Consider the following 16,663-nt stretch of genomic DNA (forward strand, 5'->3'; position numbering starts at 1 on the left):
CACGTGTAATGTACCTAGGTATGAAGTCGGGCGAGCTTCACTCTTGGATTTCTAATTTTGTTTTAATATGCTATAATATAAAAATATGACTGTTTGGATTATTATGTATTTATTAAATTATAATTATCATTATAACATCTTTCGGTTTAAAACTTTGAATGTATTTACTATTTATTGTTAGATTTGTTGTTAATATAAGATATGTTATGTTATAATAAAATATAAGAGAAACTATCGTATCATTTAGCCCTCACTTTAGGATTAATGGAATAAAAATAAAATAACATCTTAGTAGTTTAATACAAGACATTTTATATTTCATATAAATTTCATTAAATAGAAACAATTATTTATTATTACATATCAAATAACGTACACATAGGTGCATAACTAGCCCAAAAATTATATTAAAATTCTTATCTATTTCAATGTCCAAATATAAAATATTTATCTCCATGTATTAAATGGATAATCTATTATAAAAAATCATTTATTATTAAAAAATTATAATTATATTATTATAAAAATTATATTATTATGTATGACGGCTTAATAGTTAGAGTTCACGCTACTCACAGTCTCATTAGCACTGCGTCACTTGTACAGGCCGATTAAATAAGGACCCCGGAGTGTTCAAAACTAGTCGAACGTACTCCGACAAGCAAGGGAGTTAAGCTGTCATACATATATTTATAATGAATACCATTCACACTAGTTTAAGCGCTAAAAAGACTAACTGACTTCACAAAGTTATCTACATAAAACTCAAACCACTTGATCTAGGAACCCGAGATTTTATGTGTAGGTCCTCGCTATAACATAGACCCCCATCAGAGTGAATTAAAGTGAGTATGCTCTCGGTTTGGACCTGAATCGACGTCAGTCAGTAGGTATTTGAGCACTAGAGGTGACTAAAATCAAAGATTTAAAAATATTGTTATATTTAAAATTCTTTGTCAGCTTTGAAGCTGAGGCAAGTCAGTAATCATACCAATAGTAAGAATCAGGTTAGTTTTTTATTAAAAAAGGGGTTTAGTATGAGATTTTGCATCTCGCAAATGTTGATAGAATTGTAGAAAATGCATGCTCTCTCGCTCGACTTGCGAGCAACCATAGAGAGCACTCTTAAATCAAGTTCGTTTAGATGAGTCTTACTTTGTTTTAGTATTTTTCAAATTCTACCTTTCACGAGATATAAAATCTTGCACTAATAGTACTCAAGAACCTGTTCTACTCCCAAAATTAAAGTCAAACATAATCCAAATAAACAGTTCAATAAAATTAAAAAATGTCAAGATAAATTTTCTAATAGAGGTGTTTAGAAACTAATAAATGTACAAATATTTCATTGTCAATGTCAACATATAAAATATACAAATAATATACCTACTGCATGAAATATTACTTCACTTAAATTGCTTAAACTATTTTTAAAATAAAATCGTTCAAAGATAGCTTTACTATGAAAAAACTGTTAACAATGAACACAACTCATTTTCTAATTTCAGTGCTGAACCTTCGAATGGTATCAGACCCTCGGTCCAATAATATTTACACTGGACGGAGCCATAACTAGATGAAGCCGCTCTTATAAATTCGTGTGTCAAATTGTAGTGTAGCTGGTGTAAATTTGGAACATTTTTTGGTAATTTTGTAAGTTTGTGTCATGCATCAAAATCATTTTCAACTTTTATTACATGCTCGCAACATTTTCGCCATTCAGCTGCACCAATTTCCGAGAAAGCTTCCTCTGTTGTTAATTTATATATTACTGTCTTGTTGGTGTACAATAAAGAATATTTTACTTTTACTTTACTTTACTTTACTTGATATCACTTGCAGGCCTATTAACATCCTTCTCGGCAACTTTCTGCTTCATTATACCCCATATCATTTCTATGGGATTTAGAGTGCAATGGTAAGGTGGAAGCCTTAATACTTCATGACCGTGCGACTTAAAAATTTCATCAAGCTCATATATAGGTGGAGACTTGTTTTGTTGCACTGCTTCAAGTAATTGGCAATTACGCCAATGATCTTCATAGTAAATATTATTTCTAAGGAGCCATTCTTTAATATCAGCTATACGGTTAGCTTGTATGGGTGGTTTATTCAATTGTACAGAATGATAACTTGCGTTATCCATAACAATCAGAGATGATTTCGTAAGATTTGGTATTAGCTTTTCCGTGACCCATTTCTAAAGTTATTTTGGTTCATATCATGATGGTAGTCAGCAGATATACTTTTTGACCTATATATTAGGCAACAATTGGGTACAAAACCGTTTTCTCCACCAGCATTCACAATAATCCATCTTGCCCCCGTTGAAATACTTTTAGATGGACCTGCAATATCTTTACTTTGCCAACACTTATTTACAGAACATGAACCGTGTATATAGGTCTCGTCTAAATAAACTACATCTAGTTTATCAGGTTGTTGAGATTCACGGTTCTTCTTCATACACTCTAAATACCTGAATTTTTGTATCTTGATGTCGTGATCCATTAAAATTGTTCTTTTTGATTGGCACTTCACAAAGTCAAAGCCAATATTTTTCAGAATAAGCCTGTAAAAAACATAAGATAAAAAATGTAGAAACATTATAACTAAAACAAGTAAAATTAGTAAGTACTTATATAATATACTAGCGACCCGCCCCGGCTTCGCACGGGTGAGAAGTCAACCATACATCTCTAACCATTTAGGCAGCGTTCGCGAGAATCGTTAACGTACGGCAGTTTTTTCGACGCCTTACTCCACAATTTTCACTACCACGAAAAATCCTATCTATTTTCCAGGATAAAATATAGCCTATACGGATTCGGAAGAATCCCTCTAAGTAATGGTAAAAGAAATTTTGAAATCGGTCCAGTAGTTTTTGAGCCTATTCAATACAAGCATACAAAAATACAAAGGTTTCCTCTTTATAATATTAGTATAGATTTATTACCTCAATGATTCTCTGCCTCCATTGAAATCAATGTCTTCCCGAAGAGTTTGTAATAATTTCCTCAGAGTTGGAATTTCTTTCTTTACAGTATAAAATTCTTTTATTTTATTTCTGATTACTTCTAAATCAAAACTGTCCAGATTAATTTTTTTCTTTCCCCTTTTCCTCCTTTTGCCGGGTGTTGAGAACACACCGCCGTTTGCTCTTCCTTCACCAACAATTCTTCGTATGGTAGAGGAAGAAACTCCTGTAAGTAATAGTTCAATAACAAACTAGGATAGGACACAATATAATATTATTTGATTTCATTAAGGGTTTTGTTTTTTCTTTTAATGTACGGAACCCTAAATTAGGTACTTGAATAAACAAACTGAAATTATTGTATAGTACTATAACACTATGATTGAAATAACTGTATAATTCGGTATTAGAAAAATGTATGTATGAAAATATATAGTTTCTTGACTTGTCAGTCCTGCTTACCGGTCAATGTTTGAACTCGTTTTAGAATCGAAGATTCTGATTGATCTTTATCTTCTTCTGCACAAATCTTTTGGTATACATTGTAAACAATGTCTCTTGCTTGTGATCGAAATGGCTTTTTTCGACATAATCACAAAATTTACGTATTTTTCACTATAATCCTGAATAACAATATTCACCGTCCTGTGTCAGTCGCGACCGATTCGGTCATTTGACTGAGGTCGCGCAAAAGTACTGATGAACGAATCAGTCGTTTTTGACCGATCCGGTTCAACCAGTCGCCACGAACCGAGAACCACCGAGAACGAAACTAAAAAATATTGAAAGAAATGATTGGTCTACAGATCATAGTAAAATAGTAATAGTAAGTAATCTATACTAATCTATACTAATAAATAAAATTGGAGTGTCTGTCTGTAATTTCGAAATAACTGCCGTATATTAAGGTCATATGGTTATTTGAACGATACTATAACTGAATCACACGTTTTAAAAATTTTTGTCTGTCTGTCTTTCTGTCTGTCTGTCTGTCTGTTTGAAAAGGCTAATCTTGGGAACGGCTGGACCGATTTTGACGGGATTTTCACAGACAAGTAGAGAATTGACCAGGGAGTAACATAGGCTACTTTTTTAACCGACTTTCAAAAAGGGAGTTGTGTTTTTCTACCTATGTACACCGAAATCTCTGAGATTTCTGAACCGATTTGCGTCATTTCTTTTTTAATCGATAGAGGAACTTTGCGACATTGTTTCATAAAAAATTTGGAGTCCAACTCCTCAATCCTGATGCTGCAGGGGATCTCACCAATCCACGCGGGCGAAGCTGCGGGCATCAGCTAGTAATATATAGATATGGGCTAGGTAGGTATATTTTCCCAATATTTACCCTTGTTGTTATGTTCATTGTAAAATCGTAGGTATCTACCTACTTCATTTAGGCAACACGTGTAGGTATATGAGATGCATAAGGTTTTAGTATCTATAAATCTTAACATAATGATTAAACACGTTTAAAAATAAAAGCTCAATTAAAAAGATAGGTAATTACATCATAACAGTGCATACAATCGGGAAAAATATTACAATAATGCAGCGATTTTGAACCCGCGTCGTCGGACGACCTATAACGAAACGCGAAACTATACGAAACGAGCGTGCGCAATCGAGACGTCTTGGAGTCTCATCGTCCGATTCACGACTGAGACTGACGACTGAGACTGAGTACCGAATACCGATACATTCGTGAGGAACGAAGAGACTGATTGGACCGAAGTACCGAAGTACCGAAAAAATGACTGATGACTGATGAACGACTGAAAAGATCTCAGTCGTTGCTGTAATCAGTACTTGAACGACCGAATCGCAGAAAATGAACGATTGACACAGGACTACCACAGAGTACTATTTTTTTTTTTCTCTCGTCTGGCTTTACACTGATTAGCCAATGTCAAGTATGTAGTTATTTATAAGTTAGGGAAACTATATGTATAAGTATGGACTTCGTCTGTGCCGGCGCCCGCCGACATACACACGGCACCCCTTTAGAGTGCTTCCCAGTCAGTTCCACCAGCAATAAACCAGCAGAACACAAAAACCGACCACTTCTAACAAAAAAAAAACACTCCAAAAAGTCACAACACGCGCGCCAGCAAACGCCACCACAGACGAAGTCCCAGAGTATTATATACATAGGATATACACAGAGTGCAGTGTTGCTAACTTCGGAATTTCATTTGCGTTATTTTTCATGAGATTTTGGTCTAATTTAATATAGGTATTAGTTAAATAACTTATAATAAAAAACTTTAGAAACATAATACAGCAGATTATTTCTAAATCATTATAAATTATATTCATATATTTTTTAGGGGGACAACTCAATAATTAAGGCGATTTTAGGGGTTTTTGACACAAACTTTAGGGATAAATATTTTTGAAAGTTTGTAACACTGCTATCTATCATTCTCACATTCACTTGGAGTTGTTCATCGAAGAAACACTTGCAAGTTGCTACTTTGAGAAAAGGCGGCCTTTTGTTTCTGGTCGGTGATGGCGGCAAACACATCTGTAAGTTATTACAACTTTTTTATGCCTAAAAATAATTGTATAATCATTGTTATTACGTAAATATTATGATATCTACCTAGCTACTTATCACTCTAATGAGGTAGAATTTTCTGTTATGCTTAAAATCCGATGATTATCAATTTATTAGCAGATAAATAATTGTTTAAATAATTTTGTTAATAAGTAGGTAGGTGTAATACCTACAGCAGCTTATCGATGAAGTTTTATTTATCCAAAATTATCAATTAATAAGTACCTACTTAATTAGTTTCTTTAAAAACGTAATATAGTTAGCTAGTGAAAATAAAAACGCATAGGTAGGTAGGTATTCGACAGTTTTCATGGGTAAGAATAAGGTAATCTCATAATACCTTCACAAACCTACTTATTCTATTCAAATGAGGAAGCCTGGCTATTATTATCGAAAGCACTTCGTAAATTGATCTAATAATATGTAATAAATAGGTAGACATGTTAAATTAATTAATTAAAATAGTTTTAACATGTTTTATTTACGATTTAAACAATTTTTTGTTTTATTCCAAGCTTGCCTATTATATCATATAATTAAATAAATATATATCAGTATAAATATAACTAGAAACAAAAGTTTAACTAGATTTATATTTTACAGTAGGTAGGTACCTACGTAAAACGCTAGCGTTCACGTAACGTAACGGATTCAAGTGCGTCGTAATTTGCAGGCAGAGGCTATTTCTTTACGCACTGCATCCGATCCAATACGAGAAAATTTAGATTCATAAACCTATAATAGTACCTACTAGATCTAGAAAATTGAAATCGAATCCGGACATCGCGCGATTATACAAGTTTACGTTTGATTGGTTAAACAGACCTTAAAAAAATATAAAAAATAAGTGGGTACCTATATTAAAATCTCGATTTCAGTATAGGTACATCTTTCACATGCTTAGCAAAAGCGATGTTTGGTTAGGCGAATCGAAATACATAAGTAGATATATAAAGGGTATAGTTGACTGACTGATCTATCATTGCACTGTGCTAACTACTGGATGGATCAGGATAAAAGGCATGCAGATAGGTAGCTATTATAACGTAGACATCCGTGAGGAAAGGATTTTTGGAAATTCTACCCCTAAGGAGGTAAAATAGGGGTTTGTTTACGTACGCTGACAATGTCGCGGGCATTAACAGGGCTATCTCCGTCACTCGCTTCATACAATCGTAGTTCCAATTTCATTTGAATATTTAGCAACCAAAGTCCATGAAATTTTGCAGACATATTCCAGAAACTAATATCTGTGTCTGTGGTGTTTTAGATTTTTCTAAAAATATGTAGTTTTAAAATTACAGGGGCTCAAAGATTTGTATGTAAATTTTTAAGACCGCGTAACTTTGAAACCGAATATTTTAACAGAAATCTGGAAAACCATAGACATAGATATCAGTTTCTAGAATATGTCTGCAAAATTTCATGGACTTTGGTTGCTTAGTATTCAAATGAAATTGGAACTACGTTTGTATGAAGCGAGTGACGGAGAGACCCCACTTAAGCTAACTAATTAGTTAAAAATAATTGAGACGCATAATAGGTACAACTAAATGTGTGTGTTTTTTAGTGGTGGATACAGATGGAAAATGTTGCAGTGCTGTGGGAAAGACAGCCAACATTTATCATTTCACAGGCGGTGTTCATAGCAGCTGGGATCATAACACTTCGGCATGGTATGTAAATGTATATGTAACTAACTACTTACCTACCTACCCTACCTACCTTTCTATTTTCTATTTTTAGAGATTTTTGTAGTCTTTCGCCTGATAATGCACTGCGACGAAATATTCTGGCGTTAAATGTATACTCAAGACTTTTTAAGGTGTTTAGCGTAATAAAAAATAGCTTCAACCAACTTTCATTTCTCATGTTGTAATGCAGGTACCGAGCATTGGCTTCATCATTGAGTTTTAGGTTCTAACATGAATTAATTCAGTAATCTAACTTCAATAATGGGATAAATGGGGATAGTTGTGTTTTATTTAAGTACCTACTTACTTAGGTATAGTAAAAATTCCTTTCGAAAAGCCGGGCGAATTTATGTTCGCGCGAATTCAACATCAAATTATTATTTTTTACTTTGTAAAGGCTTTGGAAGTCGGTTTTTATAAAATAATTTTTATGTAGGTAATCGGTAATAATCAACCAACCTGTTATATGTACCTATACACATATTCATGCCCGTATTATTTTTGCAGCATTCCAAAAAGGTGGCCGCTGGCCGTACTTCTGGCTGGCAACAGTACTGCACGGGCTGTACGCAGATAACTTCTGGCACTTTGTATTGCCAGAATACGACAATTTCTGGCACTCGCAAACGCCGATAATGTTTTTGGGCGGACGACTACCCCTGCACATTATATGCCTCTGTAAGTTATGTTTTTATATTCGTTGTTTCCGTATATAGTATAATGAAAGCGAATGTGAATTAATTTCAATTTATGGTAGGTAGGTATTTTTTTAAATAGGTAGGTAGTTATTTAGTTACGTAGAATATTTTTTTGTAATTTTTAGGGTTCCGTTCCTCAAAAGAAAAAACGGAAACCTAATGGGATCACTTTGTTGTCTGTCTGTCTATCTGTCTGTCTTTCTGTGCGTCTGACCATCTGTCGTGTGTGTCAAGAAAACCTATAGGGTATTTCCCGTTGACCTAGAATCATGAAATTTGGCAGGTAGGTAGGTCTTATAGCACAAGAAAGCAAAAAATCCGAAAACCATGAATTTGTGGTTACATCGCCAAAAAAAAAAAAAATTTAAATGTGTTCATTTACAAATAATTAGTATTTTCAATTTTCAAAGTAAGATACCTAACTATAATATGTATATCATATAAAAGGGCTTTACCTGTACATTCTAAGAAAGATTTATATTTATTTTTATGCATAAGTAATTGTTTTTGATTTATCGTGCAAAATGACGGAAAAAATAAACATATAATGGAAAATGTCATCCAAATCACTGTAACGAGGCAGGGTGCCCAGAACGCTGGCTGCGTTACCTCGTTGAATGGCCAGACTAATATGCTGAACAAGGTAAGGTGACAAGGTGAAAGGTAAGGTAAGGTAGCAAGGTAAGGTTGTACCCTTATCCCTTATTCTCATTATTTCCACAGCGAACTTCAGTAGATATTATTTCTTTTTTTACAGCGAATACAAAATCGTTGATCACTAAATCGATATATGACCCACTGCCACTGAACTTCAGAGCCAGAGTTAATCTGATACCATAGTATATGTACATATTATCGCTTGTTTCCATTTCAGATCCCGCGTTTATTTACCAGGCCGCTTTCGCAGTCAGCAGGTTAGGTTTGCCGGCATACGCTGAACCGTTCGCGGTGGGCTTACTAACCGTGCTCATCGACATACCATATGACATCGTAGCCGTCAAGTTCGTGCATTGGACCTGGCATGACACCGATCCTAATATCTTTGACCGACACTACTGGGTGCCGTGGAACTCGTATTACTTCCATGCATCTTTCACTGCAAGTTTGGTCTACTTTTTCAACGCGAGTAGAACATGGTTTAAGCCTCGTTTTCCTCAGTGGCAATCTGCTTCGTAAGTATTCGTTGTTTTACTGTCTTTTAACAGTGTATGCCTCTCTTTAGAACGTTTCATTTAAATTTTTTCTTTTTAACCCCCGACCCAAAAAGAGGGGTGTTATAAGTTTGACGTGTGTATTTGTGGATCTGTCTGTGGCATCGTAGCTCCTAAACGAATGAACCGATTTTAGTTTTTTTTGTTTGAAAGGTGGCTTAATCGAGAGTAGGTATTCTTAGCTATAATCGAAGAAAATCGGTTCAGCCGTTTCAAAGTTATCAGCTCTTTTCTAGTTTTCTTAGAGGTTTTTGTGTCGGGGGTTTTTAAATTGTGAGTTATTATAATAAGTAGGTACTTAGTACATACAGAGCGGCAAACAAGTTTTTTATAGTGCAGGCGCCAACAGGATTTGAGCAGGCATGTAATCAACCTATAGGCCTGTGAAGGGCTCAGGGCCATATTAGGCCTTAGAAATTCAAATGTTTCATTTCATGTTTTCTATGTTCTATGTAAAATAAAATTGTTCTGCCGGAATAAATATTTTCAGATATCTCCAGAGTCCAGATATAAAACACTTGGAGAGCTGGTTTTTAACCAACTTAAGGGTTGAATTACAAAAACACAAGGAACTTCTATGACTTAGATAAATTATATACATATTTACGAAAATTCAGCTCACCAGTTCTATCCTTTGGAGATTTTTTTCACACGGAAAACAAGCTCATTCTATTCTGCTAAACTAGAAGCAAAATAAGATTGTCTCTTGTATCATGGACTTCGGCAAAGTAACCCTGCTGTCCAAGATTTAATGTCAAACAATTTTTATTTTTAGGGTGCCTGTGGAGTGGATGTCTTTGATGATTGCGACGGTATTGGGCATGCCGGGTGGCGTTATGCTCTTCATTCCAATTTATCATATTTTACACGACTCGCTCGAGATTCACTCTGAAGTAACGTTTTTCTTGCTGTTTTCAATTTTCGCTGCTTTCACCATATACGGTATTCTCTCGGAACGTGATAAATGTAATAAAAAGTGAGTAAAATGTTACTTACCTAGAATTTGGTGCCTTTGCACAGGGCGATATACCTACTTATATAGTTCAAGCCCAAAGGGGGTAAAATAGGGTATTGAAATGTATGAAGTCCACGCGGACAAATTCACGGGTGTAAGCTAGTAATATCAAAATGCGAGTACCTATAACAATTTGTAAATTGAAATTATTTAGTTTAGTTTTTATGGGCATCTATGGGCACTCCGAGCACTATGAACATTAGCATATTGGTTGTGCGACCTAGAAGTTTTTATCCTAAATAGCCCAACGCACTTAAGAAGTTTTCATGTCAATGGTAGATGCTTTTGACGATTCGAAAGAACTTGTAAAAGTCTAATTGAATAAAAACATTTTGAATTTGAATTTGAAATTTGAAATAACCCGATGTTATCCCAGTGGGTCGAAAACCCGTCAAACCATTGGTCCTGCGCCTGATTTCTCTGAAATTTGGTCAAGAGGAAAATATTTTTTGCCTAGGTATTAGTGTTATCTAATTCTATTAATGATTTTGATGACGAATCATTATCATAATAATTATGATAATGAAATTCCAGTATTAGTAACTACTTACTACCTGTACAATTTACGTTAGGTACCTACCTACCTATATTACACATAAGTTCATAATATAGTATTAATATATTATTTAAAAATATTAAAAAATAGAACTCTGTATATTATAAGTTTCACAGGAGGGTGTGGCGGCTGAAACAAAGTTGATAACTTTTTCAGCCATCTGCGTTCACAGATATAGGTAATAGGCGGGGAGCCACCAATCCTGAAAGCTCCGTGATCACGGATTCTAATATTTTTAATAAAAAATTAAAGTTATAGTTTAGACGAACAAGAATTGCTTATTCAGCGTGGATTTGATTGGCTGGAAATATTTTAATTAAATTATTTTATAATTAAATTTCCATAATTTTTTACTCGTCATCACGGATTTTGATCAATCATATAGAATTTTGTGTGTAGTATTATCCAATACAAAGAAGAAAGAGTTCACTGAAACAAGCTTGTATGATCCAGTCTCGTAAAATTCTGCCCGATATACCTTCAGCATGAGTCTCGAATTGGCTTTAGCAACGTTCCTAAGGTTTTAACTGTGTTTATTCCACAGGCTCACAACCCTCGACTACGTACTGATTATACAGCTGGCAGTTCATTATTTAATCTACTGGATATTTGTGGTGTTTTTCGACCCGGCAAAGGAAATCTCGGTGGGTCTACACGAACCCGTTGGACCATGCAATGAAACAACCCCTCTCATAACGCCCTTCGGAAAGGTGAATTTTTAAACATTAACTACAGTTATAGGCGTCAGAGGGACGTGTGGCCTAGTTGTGTCAACCTAGGTATATCAATAATTGCGAATGTTAAGTAACGTTGACTCAAATCGGTAACTAGATGGGTGACCGCCTTTGGAGATCCAGCCTGATACATTTATATGGTTTATATAAATATATATATATATATATATATATATATATATATATATATATATATATTATATATAGTTATATAGTATAATATTTTTGAGATTCACATAAAAGGGTAAAAATAAATAGAAATGTCAACATACATTGATTCTACTTGAAACGGTTTTTCAAGTAGGATTTTTCTATACTTACCTATAATGCCTAGAAAGAAATTCCACCCGAGAGAAGAGGGGGACGAGTTCAAGTATCTATTAATCTGATTCATATCAATTTTGTTTGCAGACACTCTACAAAAGGAAATATTTCTGCCCTCATGACTATGACGAAGGATATTTCGACTTTCATTGCGGCAATAAACCAGTGAATGGTGATGTTTGGTATACGATTTGCGGTACTCCCTTCCAGTAAGTATTGTTTCAAGTACCTTTTTAGGGTTCCGTATAACTAAATCTGCACTGCCCGTCCGTCTGTATCTCGAAATACCTAGTTAGAGAGTAAAAATTTTCCACATTATTGCCGCTAATAACAACAAATGCCTAATTGCAAAATTGCCGCCAGAAATAAAAAATAGGTATTTTTTGTACGATGGTACGGGACCTTTCCTGTGCGAATCCGACTCGCACTTGACCGATTTTTTTATATACATATCTTTACATTGTCTTTTTGAAGAAAATAAGTGATTAAAGTTTATAATTGAAAAAGTTCTATTAACTGCATTTAAGATTGCTCCACACTACTGCCATTGTTTATCAACTTTCATAAACATGTCCCCAGGCGTGGCAATGTGTAATTCGTTGCCAAATTAATGTGAACTAAAGTTTACTATCATTACGTGACTTCATGCAATTATTGATTCAACTTTTTGTATTTTAACCCCCGACCCAAAAAGAGCGGCGTTATAAGTTTGACGTGTGTATCTGTCTGTGGCATCGTAGCGCCTAAACGAATGAACCGATTTTAATTTAGGTTTTTTTTTGTTTGAAAGGTGGCTTGATCGAGTGTTCTTAGCTATAATCTAAGAAAATCGGTACAGCCGTTTGAAAGTGATCAGCTCTTTTCTAGTTACTGTAACCTTCACTTCCGACAAGTGAAGGTTATAAATTATATTGTTATAAATTTTTAATTTACACTTGTTGTTCCAGTAACCGGGCGGAGTACATTGCGGTGTTAACAAGCATTCTCATCGTAGCAGCGGGAGTTTTCCGCGGCATCTATTTTACGATCCCAATTAGAAAACCAGTTGCTGGAAAATTGAAATATAAATAGTGTTACTTTATTTTTAAGTTCATGCCTATATTATTTTTGATCGTTATGGTATCTGAATATATAGGTATACATTGCGGTGCTAACCAACCATTTTCATCGTAGCAGCGGGAGTTTTCCACGGCATCTATTTTGCGATCCCAATTCCAAAACCAGTTGCGCGAAAATTAAAATTTTAATAGTGTTACTTTATTTTTAAGTTTATGCCTATATTATTTCTGATCGTTATTGTATCTGAATATATAGGTATACATTGCGGTGCTAACAAACATTTTCATCGTAGCAGCTGGAGTTTTCCGCGGCATCTACATATTTTGCGATCCCAATTCCAAAACCAGTTGCTCAAAAATTGAAATTTCAATAGTGTTACTTAATTTTAAGTTTATGCCTCTATTATTTCTGATCGCTATGTTATATAGGTATACATTGCGGTGCTAACAAGCATTCTTATCGTAGCAGCTGGAGTTTTCCGCGGCATCTATTTTGCGATCCCAATTCCAAAACCAGTTGCTCGAAAATTGAAATATAAGTGTTACTTTATTTTTAAGTTCATGCCTTTATTATTTCTGATCGTTATGTTATCTGAATATATAGGTATACATTGCGGTGCTAACAAGCATTCTCATCGTAGCAGCGGGAGTTTTTCACGGCATCTATTTTGCGATCCCAATTCCAAAACCAGTTGCGCGAAAATTGAAATTTTTATAGTGTTACTTTATTTTTAAGTTTATGCCTATATTATTTCTGATCGTTATTGTATCTGAATATATAGGTATACATTGCGGTGCTGACAAACATTTTCATCGTAGCAGCTGGAGTTTTCTGCGGCATCTATTTTGCGATCCCAATTCCAAAACCAGTTGTGCGAAAATTGAAATTTTTACAGTGTTACTTTATTTTTAAGTTTATGCCTATATTATTTCTGATCGTTATTGTATCTGAATATATAGGTATACATTGCGGTGCTAACAAACATTTTCATCGTAGCAGCTGGAGTTTTCTGCGGCATCTATTTTGCGATCCAAATTCCAAAACCAGTTGCTCGAAAATTGAAATTTTAATAGTGTTACTTTATTTTTAAGTTTATGCCTCTATTATTTCTGATCGTTATGTTATATAGGTATACATTGCGGTGCTAACAAGCATTCTTATCGTAGCAGCTGGAGTTTTCCGCGGCATCTATTTTGCGATCCCAATTCCAAAACCAGTTGCTCGAAAATTGAAATTTCAATAGTGTTACTTTATTTTTAAGTTTATGCCTCTATTATTTCTGATCGTTATGTTATATAGGCATACATTGCGGTGCTAACAAGCATTCTCATCGTAGCAGCTGGAGTTTTCCGCGGCATCTATTTTGCGATCCCAATTCCAAAACCAGTTGCTCGAAAGTTGAAATTTTAATAGTGTTACTTTATTTTTAAGTTTATGCCTATATCATTTCAGATCGTTGTTATCTGAATATAAAGGTTCTTTTCTTCTATACGTGTTTTTGTTATCCTACTTCTCCCAAACGGCTGGATAGATTTGGATGAAATGTGTGTGTTTCAATGGGTTTCTGGATGGTAACTGGTAGGTGGCGCTGCTGTCGTTAGGTCACCAAAGATTTGCTGAACTGTTGAAAAAAAGGCATTTCGAACCAGAGCTAGAGATGCCTTTGACGATTCAAAAGTATGTACTTGTAAAAGATTAATTGAATAAAAAAAATTGAATTTTGATCATTAGTTACTGCCCGCCTAAAATGTGCTGATTCTGGAACTATTCATAGTGAATTAATATTTTAGGCACCAAGCTGCGACTTCATGATTAGACTCCATGTACCAGCTTCTATTCCCTGATGATGCAGAGTATAGCACTCCTAAACTATAGGGATTCAGGAATTGGTGAAATATAATTTTATATAACGAGCGATACCATTGAACTTCAGCTCCCAACTCCTCAATCCTGATCCTGCAAGATACTGATATACTAAGCCGTATTTTGCATTTTTTGGTAAATTGATAGGTAACTAGTTAGTTACTTCAATTTACCAAAAATTCCAAAATCACTACTCGGTCACTTCTAATCAGTCGTTGCTTGGTACCTATATAATTAAACTCGCAAATCCCCTAACTCTTCAGTCCTGATGATGCAGGGTTCAACACTCTTTAACCATAGGGATTTAGGATCTGTTCCTGGTGTAATAATATTTAAAATATCGAACATAGACTACGTCATTTAACTCCAGATTCTAGCTCCTCAATTCTGGCGCTGCAAGGTGCAACTCTTCCGTGGGGATTGACGAAATTAATTATTAACTTTAATGTGGTTAACTTGAATCTGGATGGTAGTTTCTTTTTAGAGGGTAAGTATCAGATAAGAAAAGATTTTGCGAATATCTACTAAGGTAGTGAAACAGGGCTAGGAACTGGAAGGTATATGAAAGTCCTGTTTCTGAACTTGGGAGACTTACAAATTGGCATATCCTAAGTAGGTATAAATCGAAATAATGAAAATCTGTACAGGCTTTTTTTGATCACTAATTAAGGGTAAACTTTACGATTATGATTCATAAAATTATCATTTACCGATGACCGTATTTTCTTTTGAGTAGTTTACTATAAAAATGTGACCGTTTCGATTATTATGTACTCATTAAATTATAATTATCATTATAACATCTTTCGGTTTAAAACTTTAAATGTATTTAACTATTTATTGTTAGATTTGTTGTTAATATAAGATATGTTATGTTATAATAAAATATAAGAGAAACTATCGTATCATTTAGCCCTCACTTTAGGATTAATGGAATAAAAATAAAATAACATCCTAGTAGTTTAATATTAGACATTTTATATTTCATATAAATTTCATTAAATGTAAACAATTATTATTATTATCAAATTACGTTCACATAGGTGCACATACCTAGCCCAAAAATTAAATTAAAATTCTTATCTATTTCAATGTCCAAATATAAAATATTTATCTCCATGTATTAAATGGATAATCTATGTATTATAAAAAATCATATATTATTAAAAAATTATAATTATATTATTATAAAAATTATATTATTATGTATGACGGCTTAATAGTTCTCACTAGCTTGCCTTGCGGTTCGTAGTTCACGCTGCTCAGTCTCATTAGCACTGCGTCACAAATACAGGCCCATTGAATAAGGACCCCGGAGTATTCAAAACTAGTCCAACGTACTCCAACAAGCAAGGGAGTTAAGCTGTCATACATATATTTATAATGAATATCACTTACGATAGCTTAAGCGCTAAAAAGGATAATCTAACTGACTTCACAAAATTATCTACATAAAACTCAAACCACTTGATCTAGGAGCCCGAGATTTTATGTGTAGGTCCTCGCTATAACATAGACCCCCATCAGAGTGAATTAGAATGAGTGTGCTCTCGGTTTGGACCTGAATCCACGTCAGTCAAATATTAAGTATTTGAGCACCAGAGGTGACTAAAATCAAAGATTTAAAAAGTTGTTATATTTAAAATTCTTTGTCAGTTGTTTTTCTACATTTCGCAAACGTTGATAGAATTGTAGAAAATGCATGCTCTCACGCTCGACTTGCGAGCGACCATAAAGAGCACTCTTAAATCAAGTTCGTTTAGATGAGTGTTACTTTGTTTTTGTGTTTTGATCCTCAAATTCTACTTTTCGCGAGATATAAAATCTTGTACTAATAGTACTCAAGAACCTGCTCTACTCCCAAATTAAAAGTCAAACTTAATCCAAATAAACAGTTCAATAAAATGTCTCTATCCTTAAATTATGAATTAAATTAAAAAATGTCAAGATAATTTTAATAGAGGTGTTTAGA

At 34.2% G+C, this 16,663-nt stretch overlaps 2 protein-coding genes across 3 annotated transcripts; one reads left to right on the top strand and one right to left on the bottom strand.

The window, feature by feature from the left end:
• Nucleotides 1-1,461: 1,461 nt before the first annotated feature.
• Nucleotides 1,462-3,566, bottom strand: LOC123880459 (the record flags this gene model as incomplete). The annotated part of the gene is made up of 3 exons (XM_045928586.1): nt 1,462-2,572; nt 2,957-3,203; nt 3,440-3,566. Coding segments are annotated over 3 exons (768 nt in total), but the record flags the coding sequence as incomplete, so codon positions are not given.
• Nucleotides 3,567-5,396: 1,830 nt separating this feature from the next.
• On the top strand, nt 5,397-13,599 carry LOC123880364. Of its 2 annotated transcripts, XM_045928468.1 has the most exons (8): nt 5,397-5,506; nt 7,108-7,213; nt 7,739-7,909; nt 8,804-9,101; nt 9,916-10,116; nt 11,256-11,421; nt 11,857-11,978; nt 12,717-13,599. In XM_045928468.1, exons 1-8 carry the CDS (start codon nt 5,489-5,491, stop codon nt 12,838-12,840), a joined length of 1,206 nt encoding a protein of 401 aa, XP_045784424.1. In that variant the 5' UTR covers nt 5,397-5,488; the 3' UTR covers nt 12,841-13,599. The 2 variants fall into 2 exon arrangements, with proteins under 2 accessions (XP_045784424.1, XP_045784425.1); XM_045928469.1 differs by lacking the exon at nt 9,916-10,116.
• The last annotated feature ends 3,064 nt before the right edge of the window (nt 13,600-16,663 follow it).

The sequence above is a fragment of the Maniola jurtina genome, chromosome Z (genome assembly GCF_905333055.1).
Source record: "Maniola jurtina chromosome Z, ilManJurt1.1, whole genome shotgun sequence".
NCBI lineage: Eukaryota > Metazoa > Arthropoda > Insecta > Lepidoptera > Nymphalidae > Maniola > Maniola jurtina.

Coding starts and splice junctions, on each gene's coding strand:
- LOC123880364 (XM_045928468.1), top strand. Junction 7,214..7,738: donor GATCATAACACTTCGGCATG/GTATGTAAATGT, acceptor TTATTTTTGCAG/CATTCCAAAAAGGTGGCCGC. Junction 9,102..9,915: donor CCTCAGTGGCAATCTGCTTC/GTAAGTATTCGT, acceptor TTTTATTTTTAG/GGTGCCTGTGGAGTGGATGT.